Source organism: Achroia grisella, unplaced genomic scaffold, assembly GCF_030625045.1.
Source record: "Achroia grisella isolate CSIRO2021 unplaced genomic scaffold, CSIRO_AGI_Agris_v1 utg1062, whole genome shotgun sequence".
NCBI classification, from domain to species: Eukaryota; Metazoa; Arthropoda; class Insecta; order Lepidoptera; family Pyralidae; genus Achroia; species Achroia grisella.
The window spans coordinates 1,606,674-1,620,589 of NW_026712566.1; the positions used below are offsets into that span (position 1 = coordinate 1,606,674).

General features: G+C 31.0%; 1 protein-coding gene across 1 annotated transcript in view; it reads right to left on the bottom strand.

Moving 5' to 3' along the window:
- Positions 1-8,804: 8,804 nt before the first annotated feature.
- The window catches only part of LOC131855176 (transmembrane protein 151B-like), a 57,137-nt gene continuing 52,025 nt past the window's right edge, over positions 8,805-13,916 (bottom strand). The window contains exons 4-8 of the mRNA XM_059206424.1: positions 13,623-13,707; positions 12,319-12,484; positions 11,322-11,445; positions 10,579-10,699; positions 8,805-9,709 (exon numbers count right to left, since the gene is read on the bottom strand). Of these exons, the coding sequence (XP_059062407.1) occupies positions 8,810-9,709; positions 10,579-10,699; positions 11,322-11,445; positions 12,319-12,484; positions 13,623-13,707 (1,396 nt within the window). The 3' untranslated portion in view covers positions 8,805-8,809. The remainder of the gene's footprint in view (positions 9,710-10,578; positions 10,700-11,321; positions 11,446-12,318; positions 12,485-13,622; positions 13,708-13,916) is intronic.

A 13,916-nucleotide genomic window follows, 5' to 3' on the forward strand; every position in this document is an offset into this window, starting at 1 on the left:
AAAGTTACGAGCAGAACCTATATAAATAAATAAATTTATATGATATTAACACGCTTATTCATTTTATGAATTTCATTTGCGTTCCGTACTCTTGAGGCAATATTTGAGACTGTAGAGTAATTATTTAAAGCTGAGTATTTTACTCATTTCTGAGATGTAATTATACTCGTATTTATTAAATAAAAGAGACAGATGGATGAACTGTTTACACGTATGTGATAGCGATATGGAAGAGTAAAATATATCACAATAAGAGTAATTTAGTAGTAAATTTAGTATTTCAAGAGAGGATATATTAAGGTTTCTTAATGGTCGGCAACGCGCAAGTAATACCCCTGGTGTTTCAGGCGTTCATAGGCTACGGTAACCATTTACCATCAGATGGGCCGTATGCTTGATTGCCACCACCGTAGTATAAAAAAAAAATTATTTAATATTACGTAAAAATAATAATTTATTATTTTTGACGGCCGTTTAGTACGTCGCTTTATTTCCGATAGTCGTGAGTTTCAGTCCTAGCATGGTGCAAATATTTGCTATGTTAATTGTCTAGGGATGTTTATTATAATTATTATAATGCAAAATTAAAAAATAAATGTCAAAAATAGATAATAATAAAATTATATAGATATTTTTATAAAGAAAATTTCTCATTCTTTATAGGTGCCCCAATTTAAAATTTGTGATAACGAGCTCTTTTTATAGGACTATTGGAATTTATTAAAATATTTCTGTGAATTGTTATATTACAAAGACTCTCGAATTCACAGGTAATCTGAAAATCTCGATTGCGACTTCGTAACGAGTTCCATCATTATTTTACTAATTGATTACCTCTTTCCAAGTACCTGATTTTACCTAAATCTTTATGTTCAGTTCCCTTTATGTTTAATGCAATGGAATCTGTATTAATAATACAAGGATAAAAAATAATAAATTTATTCAGCATTACTTCTTTGTCACATATATAATATTAGCAAACTAGGCATTTAAAGTTGGTTACAGAAATAAATACCTAACCCAACATCGCACTCAGAACTCATCGCATCGCCTCAGAACTAATTGCAAAATCAGCAGAGTTCTAACTATGAATACTAGGCCATTCATAATAATAATATTTCAGGACAATTCACAGAGCGTCATATAGTCCCAAACTAAGCAGAGCTTTGATACAAATACATAGAGGATTTTTTTGTAATTATATATGCAATATATAAATATTGCATATATAATTACAAAAAAAAACCTCTTTTTCCGTCCGTTTTATCGTGCATATCAGCTCCGTATATAAATAATATAAATTTAAACACTAATTACTTGTAAACATCAATAAATAAGAAAAACATCAACCAAGATACGTATTATTGAGCCACCATCAACCATCACCCACGCAGGGAAATACATCTCCTCAAACAAACGAACAACAGCAAATACAAAACTGCACATTTCTTATGAAAACACCCAGACAGACCGATACAAAAAATTATACTCATGAATAGAAATATATGTGCTGTGCGAGAAATCGAATTCGCGATGGTTGGAAGTAACGCAGTGCTAAACTGTAAGACCAGTATTTATTCTCCTTTAGTTGTACACTTTTGACAAAGTGGGCGTGACTTTTTTAAAGGATGATAATGGAATGGCGCACCCGCCTGCGCTAACGGTTTACGCTGGAGGGGCACCAGTGCAGGATGATAAGATGAACATGAAGCCAGATCAGTTAGCCCAACGTGACAAATTCACCGGGAATGTATCACGATGGTCTCCAGGGGGAACCGCGTGGAGGTCGATCTGACATGGTACATTTCTAGCAATGTACCATGGGATCATGAGTTCACATACGCAGACGAAGTTGCGCGGATCAGCTACTAATACTATAGAAGACACACAGACAAACAAGTAATCATTCTCTTAGAACAAAATGTTTGCATCGTACGAGGTATCGAATCTACAGAACATTGAAAGTAGGGCGGTGTACTAACCAGCTAGACTACAGATATTTTGGTTGTTCTTTTAATAATCTTTTAAATTACAAAAATAGCTCAAATAAAGTGGCCGAAACAGTGGAATAGCCGAAATAGGTTGGTCGTTTGACGTTTTTATAAATAAAGGGCTAAATCTATACGGACTTGATAAAAATACGTAAATAATGAAGGGAAATGCTGAGTCAAGCGTGGAATCGAAACTGAAATAAAAATGAAATGGGAAAATTGAATTCTCTCGCTCGAATGTGAAACAAGAGGGTAGAGCATACAAAGCTCACTTCGAATATAAATAAGTTATGAGCCCTTCCTAGTAATAGTGATAACGTTGTGGTCCCCTGTCAAGTTTCTGGTTTTTAACCGATTTAATAAGAATAGGATTCTGAATTCGTGCTTTTTTAGCGTAGTCATTTTATATATCCTATGTTTTTATTTTAAAGATATAACTCTAGAAGTAGACTTTACAAATATAAATGTCTTTGTTGTGGCTTGGTTAAGTTGCTGTAAAAAATATTACAAAATATATCTATATCCTGCTCCAAGAGTAAGTCAGTCTAAGATCAGTGAAAATGAGTAAAAATGAATACAGCAGTCGACAATAATGTTATTACGATTTGTGACATAAACAATAATATCATGCATGCTTCATACAGCGCCATCTAATCCCAAGCTAAGCAGAGCTCGTGTTATGGGTACTAGACAACTGATATATATACTTATATACATTTATTTTGTAAATACATACATAATATGTATAGAAAATACTCAAAATGATATAAATAAAAATATTTGTACCGAGCGAGGAATCCAACGTGCGACCATCGGAAGCTCTAGACCACCAAGAACGTAAATAAATAATTAGATAATATATATCTAAATATAAATATATAGTTTCCAATATATTATTAGGAAGGTAAATAAAGAGAAAGAATTAAGTATATCATAAAGTAACTAAAACTCACATCTTTTAAATCTTCAGTTCATTGATTTGAATATAATAATGTGAAGAGATAAAGTTTATTTCTTACCGACTTTGCATTTATACGGTTACTGTGTTGGTTGGAATGGAAATGTTCACATGCTTGGAAACTAGAAACTACATATAATTTATAATTAAACTGAAAGTTGGGTAGTTACAAGTTTCTCAAACAAAGAAAACTAGAGGGAAACTTTGTATGGAGTCGTATGCATAGATATCTTTGTTTCACTCGTGTTTATACCTCTGGAATATAATTTGTTTTCATTTATTTATATATTAAATAATATACTTATGTATTTACACTTACACTTATCTACATTATTTGTATATATGTTTAATGGAAGACAACTGAAAATGTTTCGCTCTATATAGAATTGCAAAAATAAAAATATCAAAGAAAATCTCTACTTTAAATCTACTATGTAATTAAAAACTATTTACCATAGGGACATGTAATGTTAAATTTATAGTCAATACCTCAATTCGGTGTTAATGAGTTCTTTCCTAGATTCCGAATAAAGAGTATTTTTTTAATTTATATCGTGAAACTTAAAAAAAAGCATAGGTATGAATGGTAAAACTGAAATAATAAGAAGTCACAAATTTCATAACATAGTTTATTGAAAATAATAAACTTTTCTTGTCTTACAATCAAAAATAATTTAATTTTTAGCATAACTACTTATTATTATAATTACACAATATTTTTACAATACAAATGCTGTTTTATGCAACATTTAGGTAAAGCCAGTTACACAATATGTCTAATGTTATTTCAGCTATGCAGCCAAGCGTAGCATTTATAGTTCAGACGTCGACAATCTGTAAATATGATGCTGTTGAGATCTAGCTTCTAATAATACATAGCATCACAAATAACACATAATTAATAAATAATGGACTACCTTTAGAATGTTTTCGGATTGTCAACGCATAATGTTACCGCACCAAATTTTCTTCTAACATTTCAAATTCTACTAGGCTACAAGCCAGTAATATTAGTTCAGCAACGGTATTTATTCATTTCAATTTAATTTAGTACTTTATTACAATTGTTTTGGTTCGTATATTTAAAGTGTAGATTATGTTTACTTTAAATTATTAAAATAATACTTTAATACAATTGGTTATAATTGGTTTGGTCATATATTAAAAGTATTATGTTTAAATTGAATTATTGAACGTACCACATTATTATATTTTTTAAAATAATATATAAATATCTTGTTAGTACAAAATAATAATTATTTAGTATATAAATATATTACAACTATTAAATGATTTAATAGGTAAACTTTTTGTTTAGATACAATTCAATTGTGTTACTGTTTTGTTGACGACGCGACGTATTTAAGCATTACGTATTTACGCTTTCGTATGAAATAGTTGTAGCATATATGTATGTAATTTTTGTTGTAATAACAAATAATATGGTCACCTTTAGTACTTATATTATATGAATTAATAATCAACCAAGTTAACATTATATACTTTAAAAATTAGATCATATTGATGCTCTATCTCTTTTTTTAATACAATACTAGTATCTTCAATCACATTCTTAAGCATAACCCAAAAACTACAGGTTAGATCATGATTAAAATTATATGGAAACACACGGAAATCATCAGGTTAAAAAAACAAACAAATTTTCAAAATTGGTTAATACAGAAAAATGTTCCCAGGTAATAAAATATAATCGAGATTCAGTACAGTCGAATTTGGTACCTCTTTTTTTGTGATCGGTTGATACATGAATTCAAAGTAAGTAAAACACATTTGCAAGAGTAATTGCTCTTTACTATTCTAGGTTTAGAAGCTAACCAGCCTGAATATGTATATTAATTATATTTAATTATTCATATAGCTTATCGGGTCTTGACATGTATTACTATTATAACTAATAATCCATTGCATATAATTTATAGTAGAGATCTGTAAGAATAAATAGTTCTTTAATTATAATTCTGATGACATAGCTGTCAAAAGGTGCAAAAAAATTAAATTCGGTGAATTGGAAGTTGGATTCGATTCGATTAAATCAAATCAAATCACAGAATTTTGCCTATGAACTGGTAAGAAACTGGTACTATTTTTTATGATGTTATTATTTTCTCAACTCGGAATTATTGATTCATAAGAAACAAAAATTTTGTTTTATCTCCTTGAAATATTGAAAATTAATATTTAATAAATGCGTCCAGTTCGGCCGGCTACTTCAGTTGTGAACTGGTAAGAAACTCATCTGATACATTTTTTTGTTGTTATTTTTTTTTTTCAAACCAGATTTATTCAGTTTATCCACAAAAAACAATTATTTGTGTTTTCTCCTTGAAATATTAGATTAGATTATTTAATAATTAATAAAAAACTTGCACGTAATACTAGTCACAACGTTGTATGAGGTAGGTAAATACATTATACGATTTTAAATAATTAGTATTAAAACCCGATAAACTGTATTCATAACGCGACATATGCAATAATTTAATAACTAAACCTTAATTAATCTTACAATTTATTGGCACTTTATAGTTACCTAAATAATTTGTTTTCAATCTTATTTTATTTACAACTGTATTAAAATAAAATAAAAAATTACAAGTGTAATAGAATTGTGGTAAAGAAGTACAGATATTTGTGTGTTTTATTGGAAAGTGATGGATTATGTAATGTCATTGTTAAATCTTATTGGTAATGTTTGAACTGCAATTGTAATAAATACTCTGTGGATTGAACGAGGTAAATTTATTACCTATTTTAGAATATTGAATTTCCAATTTCGGATAAGTCAGAAATAAATTACTTTATTTACAAGAGAAGGAAATTATTTGTATGTCCACTTTAGGTATTTATAAGTAGCTATTATTATAAAATCATAATAAAACATAAAGTTACTTGTGACTAGTTTTGTTAGAAAATGGAACACATCATTGAAATGAAATTTCGTTGTTTCATCAAATCAATGAAAATAACGAAAATAGTTTTATACAAAACTAAAAATATAATAAAAGTCTGTCACTATTTTTCTATTGATATTGTGAAATTATTAGCTATTCTATTGGACTGAATAATAATATTGTGTTTATATATTATATATGCTGTTAATTTCTTAATAAATATATACTCAGAATCTTGGACGAGGTAAATACATTATTTATTTTAGAATGGTGCGATTCATAATACGAATTTTTTAATTAGAGCAATTTTTACAAGTCTTAAAATATAAGTCCCTAGTTCTTATTGTATATACCTACGTACCTACTATTAATTATAAATGTGCACCGGTATATCTTTAAATATATTGTTGTCCATAAGTTTATGGACAGCAATATCTTATAAATATCATAGAGTTAATAAGACAATATTTTTATTTTATTATTAAATGTGAATTACAGTGTCTATGAAGTAAAAAATAAAACTTCATTATTTAAATTTATATTTGTTTTACGTAATAAAATGTTGGCATTCCAAATTAAGTAACAACGATGTTATTTAAAAAAAAATGTTTTAAATGTTCATGCTTTCTTATTTAAAGTTAATAATTATAATAGCATTATTATTTTATATTAAGTATACGTATATTTCATACCTCTAAAGTGGATACAAGGCACTGCCTTATGCCTATAGTACATTCTTCAACGAGAAAAGTTAGTGATCAATGCATGAAGTTAAATTTCAGTTATGTCAGAGGGTTCCAGAACATCGAAACATGATAGCTTTATACTACATTTATATTTAATACTTTACACGATATTTATATGATGATGTAATATATGTAATCTGTGGTAGCTATTTTAAATCACGGGACTGATCTGATGTCGGAATGTTTTTTATTACAATGATGTAAAGGAATAATAAAAATTACATTATTTTATAGACAACATCGGCATTTTTTTTATATTTCACATTATTTTGCTATATATGTATGATTGTTTAACGCTTCAATATATCTGAGATGGTAAGACATAAGAACGGCTCCTTCGACCTCTGTAGTAACAATAAAGCTACCGCAACCATCTCCCCACCAAAAAATAAAACAGTTTCTTTTTTATGACTTGGCACTTCTGTGCAAAAAAAACATATATTATTATATTATTACATTTATTATTTTCTATATTCTTGTCTCTGGCAGGCGCGATTAGCAGTCGAGATTTTAAATATCGAACCGATTAATTTGAGCGTAAATAAACCAAGTTAGAGGAACAAAACGTTTTGTATGAAATTTGTGTGAATCTACGGATTTTTTTTTCTTAACACGGCCTATTCATTAGTTATTGTTTGCGTACATACAATTTGAAGGTTTCGTACCTATATGGAAGCCCGCCTCAATTATACCAGTATAATTTGCTTTTATACATAATAGTTATGCACGGAGACCTATTTTGGCTAACTGTTTTTTATCCACATATAATAAGTTGTTTCTTATAGCTGTTAGTTTTCCCAATGAATAAATGATTAAAACAATTATATTAAACTGTGCATTTTGTCTTTCTTTAGAAGCATTAAGAGTTGTAATCATTGCATTCAATTTTAGATCAATTCTCATAATGACGGGTACCTACTTATATGAACTAAATCAAAGGCCATTTCTTTATATATAAGGTTTCAGAAATAAATATGTAACTTTCATGCACAATCAAAGTAAACTTTAATCCCCAAAGCAATAGGTTATTAATGGATCTTCACAAGATCCATTACCAATATTTTATTTTGGTTGTTTTTAAGTAAAGTGCTATGCCTTGTTTCATGCCAAAGGGAAATAGAAACTTTCTAAGTAGATGTGAAATATAAAATATTATATACACGTTGTTTTGTTACATAAAAGTAGTGGTGTATTTACTTATATTCTTAATATCAAGAAAAGTTCAAATTATGGCTCGTAGCAGACAGTGATCGAATAGAGATCAGAAGAATTGCCGTTTGATACCCTCTGGTCCCTGAAGAAAAGGATTTAGCGAGTAATCAATTTTCAAATAACCGTGTTTTGTGGTGCGTAATTTCTCTGAGAGTTAGAATTAATATTCCTGTATTTACAATACTTTGAGGGATCACTGTACCATAAGTTCTGCATTTATTTATTATATAAATACCTATGAATGGCTGACGATCATTGATCTTGTTTTGTTATGATGATGTTCTAAAGTAGGAGGTATTTATAAATCTACTAAATAAATAATAGTAACATTATTATATTTTTAAATAATGTAGAATATATAAACATAATAAGTAAGGATCGAAAGTAATTTGTATACTTATTTTGAACTTTATGTATCGATAGACAGTTATATGTAAATATAAATAATAAAATATTTAAAGTAAATAAATGTTAATAGAAAATAACGTAAGTAATAACGTTACGTAAACAGAATAATATGTACTTACGCACCTACACTATTAAACAAGTAAAATATTATATTTTATATTTGAATTAGAAAATTTGTGTCCATAAATTGCTTTGTATTTTCTTTTAATATCTGAGTTAGTGCTTCTTAATAGAATACTGAATTATATTAATATTTACATACAACCTATCTAATATGGCAATAACAAAATATTTCTAGCATCAATTATAAAATTACATATAACTATATTGTAATTTAAGTCATTACTTCAAACTAGCAATATAATTATGGAGACGTATTTATACTTAGTCGCTACACTACTAATAATTGCTCAAGCTCATCTTCAGAATATTAGACAATTCCAAAGCATTGTATAATGTAATATTAAAAACGTAATCTCACTGTATGGCCGCCACATTTTGCGAACGACCACGTATTGTATACGAGCACTAAACTACATATTTTATTGCACCATAAAAGTCTGCAGCTCTACTACAGAATCGCTATAGCGGCGTCTCATCCCCCGATTCGCTGTAAGGTAGCCTAACCACCTTAGCTTCGGACAGTACCCCGACACCTTCCAAACATGATCTTCTATTTGCAAGAACATCCCTTAAAAAGGCTCTTCTAGAACCTGCTAAATCGGTCCCAGTTATAGATCTAGTAAGTCGCCTTAAGGCTGGAAGTCTTAATGCTTCTTCGTACGAAGGTGGCTCGTCAGTGGGCGTAGTTTGTGCGCGACCACCAAAAGGGTCCCTTGAACAAGTTGGAGATAATTCTCTAGAATAATACAGAGTACTCTCTCCTTCTCTTCTGTTTTGGGCTTCAGGCATAGGCTGATAATTCACAGGATTCGATGCCCTAAAATCTTCAAGGATCTGCCTGGCACTTCTAGCTGTCGTAACCACTCCCGCCCAAGATCTTCTGTTCTGCTGTTTGGCTTCATTCGTTCTAGCACTAGATGCAATACTATTACTCGAATGTGTGCCGGCTATAGTAACCCTATGTCTTCTGGGAGGTTCGTCAAAAGATGCCGCTTTTATAGTGGGTCTGTTCGACCTATTCTGTGTCTCAATGTCTATTAAGACACCATTATTGGCATTTTCAGCGGGCTCTTCTCTCAGAGCTGCGTCGATCCGCATTGCTTCGGAGTAAGATGGTACTAAGGCACAGTTACCTCGTATGGCAGCGAATAGTTCGAGGCTGTCTACAGTAGATGCGTGTGAAAGAGGGAGGGTTCTTGGTGGACGGGGTGCTGAACAGAGGACGGCGCTTTGCTCGTCGGCGAGGGCCCACGAGTAGTTGGTGGCGGTCACCGGCGGTAAAGTATCCGACAGGTGTGTGTCAAGGTCCAACTGCCTACTAGGGTCTAATTCGTAATTTGTACCAAATATCTTAGTTATCTGCAACAATGTTTCTTTATTATGTATGACTTGTATATTATAGAAATGGTTTAAGAATGAGAAGTAATGGAACTATACAAACGGCTCGTGGAAAAATGCTGATATACTCTGTGAGAATTGACATAACATTTAAATTTCTTTTTATTATTTTTAAATCCAGAAAAAAATTGGAGTTTGCATGCCTCTTGAAAATGAGAAACATTTGTACTTTATTTTCTTATAAGATCCGACACGCTAGAAATTGTATGGAAAACGATGTTCAACCAAATAAATTATCTATTTTTAAATAGATACATATTTTTTTGCTTCAGAAAGTGCTGTGTACTACATATATAGATCATAACATATTTTGTAAAATCTGTAATTGTCCCAGTACTTTCATTTTCATTTCGTGAGCGATGTTAGTCGTGATTTTCATGTACAGTTTCAGGCTACGGTTACTCTTACCATTAGGTAGGCTGTTAGCTTGTTTTCCGTATTATTCATAAAAAGAGATATTATATATACGTATTATTCATAAATAGATACATAGATAGATAATATCTAATGTAAATATTCAATTCTCCACATTTAACATGATGTACATACATTAAAAATTTAAGACTTTAATTATGTAATTATTATTCATGTAATAATTATAAATTTTTCTAAAATTGTAGAACTTTTTATGAGAATATTAATGAATTAGAAAAAAAGACTGGCACCCAATGACTAATCAGGACCACCTAAAGAGACGATGATTGTGCTGGGAATCACACTCACGTCACGTGTAGACGTTTCATCTACCACAATCATAGTCTTCGACTGTTTGCAAGATGAACACAGAAAAAAAAAATACAACATCTGCAGTAATTATAGGTAATACTTACAGTATAATGTACATAAGCTGTGTTGCACTCTATGAGAATTCGAAGGGGCCACGAGAGTAATAAGCAGGATAGCGTCCAGAAGAGCAGTTGTGATGAATACCAGGGACAACTATCCGCTTCCCTGTAATAACATATTTAGTTAACAAATGCTAACAAAATCTTTATCTACAATAAGCTAATAACCCTAAAAATAGTTTAAAACAGTAGCTTTTGCTAACAATTTTGCTAACAATAACAATTTTTGTCTTATATTGGAATCGACTTTTATATTTGGCGTAAAAACGTTCCCTATATCCTCCTCCTTTTCAAATGCAAGGCTATACGAAACTCATGATTTCTTAAACGATTTAGGGGTGAGAGAGTAATGAACAAACAGACAAACAAAGAAATTAACTTTTATAATATTAATCACAATTTTGTTATAATTATGGCATTATGGCATGAAGAGTGCATTGTAAGTATTACTACTAGTCTACTAGTGTTCTTCGACATGACATGTACTTCATATACCTAAGTAATAACAATGAGTAGAAATCTACCTTCCATGTCAAGTTGACCTGCACGGGGTCTCACTTGAAATCCATCGTGATTATATCTTAGTTTATTCACAACGTATTCCTGATTTTATTGACATAGCATCATCTTCCACTAATGTCTCGTCAGCGTATACTGTTAGCGTTGGCGGGGGCCTATATTCTATTGCCATTCATTAAAATTACGTTAAGAAATTAATTAATAAGTACCTGTAAGCTACCATGTATTCCTTGAAAGAACTAACTCCAATCAAATCAAGCCCTTCACGCATTTCCATAAAGTCATCAAATCGCTCGTGTTCGGCGAAGAATCTTGATCTTTGATCTTCAAATTCTGAAAATCATTATTTTTATAGAGAAATCCAAGTGTATATAATTATAATAGAAGGAAAACTTTTCAAGTGTATTTCACGGAAAATCGTCTTATTTTGAAGTCTTCCAATATTTCATGTTGTCTTTCAGGCCAAAATAATAATAAGTGATATCTGTATACGATATGATTTATAAGAAAAATTGAGCGTATAAATAAACTTTCTTATGGAAATAAAAAACGATCTAAATATCTTGAACAGAGAACAACTGAAGAGAAACTCTTTCAAAATGATATTATTATCAAATATGTAAAAGGATGAGTACAGTAACCACAAGTATATAGTGTTCAACTAATATTAAGAAATAAAAAAATATATTTTACATAACAGGACTGGCAACTACATACATACAACAGGCTAATTCATAGAAATGGAAACCATTATCTATAACATCACCACGACCTCATGTTGTCACGTAAGTTCCTAAACCCTGAGCGTTATGTGACGATATGATGTCGTGTCAGGAATGGTAACCACCATTCCTGAGAACATATCTAGTAATTACACTGTCATATCTCTTCAAACAAAAAAAGATTAAAAAGAAGCTGCTTAACGATAGGAAGAGGTTTGACAGATATATTCACGCAGTCAGTGTTGTCATTCCTTATTTTGCTACAAAATCCACAGCCGACATGCCAATCGTAACGAGGATCCTACAAATAGAAAATTTTTGGCTTTTGAGTACGTAAATATTTTCACCGTCATACAAATTGGTACAAAATTTTAAACTTAGAAAAACTGCACGAGATTTTACCAGACTTTTCATTTCTTTTTTAGAGGCTAAGTATCTAAAGGTTGGTAACCGTGATCTTCAGAACCAAAGTGCCATCACTTACCACTAGCAGCTTCGATGTTGGCAAAAGCGAAGCCTTTACTGAAACGAACTTTGGTGATGGGGGTCTTTACGTCTAGGACCAGATTTCTGGAGGCGTCACGTTGGCCGCAACACGCATGCGCGAAAGATGTGCTCGCGCTGTGTGTGTTCACCCTTTCGTAGTATACCTATTGTAACAATTATTACTACAATCATTATTCTTTATATATATATCTCTCCCTTTACATCATCATATCTTCCTTTGATGGGGTGATAGACATGTCATTATTATATATAGCCTTTTTAGATCAAATTGGCCAATTACAGAGGCCACAGCCAGAGGTTAAATGAATGAACGATGCGTTTTACTTAAAATATTTAAATGTAATAAATTACAAATTTTAACTAAAAATGAGTATCAACCTCCTCGATGAATTAATTACATAAGTGTGACAATTTAGTTCTAGGTGTATTAGGTCCGGGTGGCGGTAAGCGCTTTGGTTCTAGTAATTTTCTTAGATTTGCATCCAACGCTGATATTATAAGGCTTGATGGGGCAACACCAGGGATGCCACACTAAGTAATCATAGAGTTGCCTAATCTGTATAATAAGCCTAAAAACACTGCTTTATAACAAATATTAAATGTAAATAAAAATATGATTAAAATATTTTTCTTAAGCCACTCTGAACAGAGTACATTACTCCTGCCAATTCCCTGATATTTTTATTCTATCTTGTGTAGGGTCTGCCTGTTTTCCTTTTACCTTCCTTGGGATACCATCTCGTCCTATTGCAACAATACTAATTATTATTAATTAGCTACTTTATACTTAGACGTTATCCTCGAATAGGGGAACAAAAGAAAGCATAATACACCAAGATAATAGGGACACTAGGTATTTGCAATCTATGTTTTGTTCTAACAAAAAGGTTTTTCTTTATCTTGGTAATTGGTGAATTACAATTTCAATTCAAAATTGCCTGATAATTTGTATTTTTAGCAACCTCGAAATTATTATTTTTAGTAATATATCCATCGTCGCCATCTTGCCAAAAGTAGAGCAGAGCTAGAACTAAACAACCAGACCAATAATAACAATCACATTCACGAATATGATTATTTGTATCACGATAGAATCCGAACACTATCGGCAGTAAAGCAGTATGCTAATCCGCTAGACCATAGAGCCAAATAAATACACAAACAAATCACTAAGTAAGTGTTTCCATAAACAATTCTGTTCCATAATATGTACGTTACTGTGATTTGAGTATTATACTCTACACGAACTACTCGTAAATATAGATGAGATCTTGTACGCACCTGTGTCGTGGTGTACGCGTCGCCGTTCCGATATCGCGTGACTTGCCGTTTTCGCCTCACGTAATGGTAGCATATTGCTTTCCACCTGCAACAGAATATAACATTGCGTAACACTGTTATTATTTCTCTCCCTACTTTATTATTAACTGCTCATCAAGAAAATGGATGATTTTCTTTCAACTGTGATATTTGGCGATAAAAAATATCGGTCTGGGTGTTTGCTATGTAAAATATATATTTACAAATAGATCAAAAATATTATCAGTTGTCTAGTACCTATATAAGCTTTGCTTA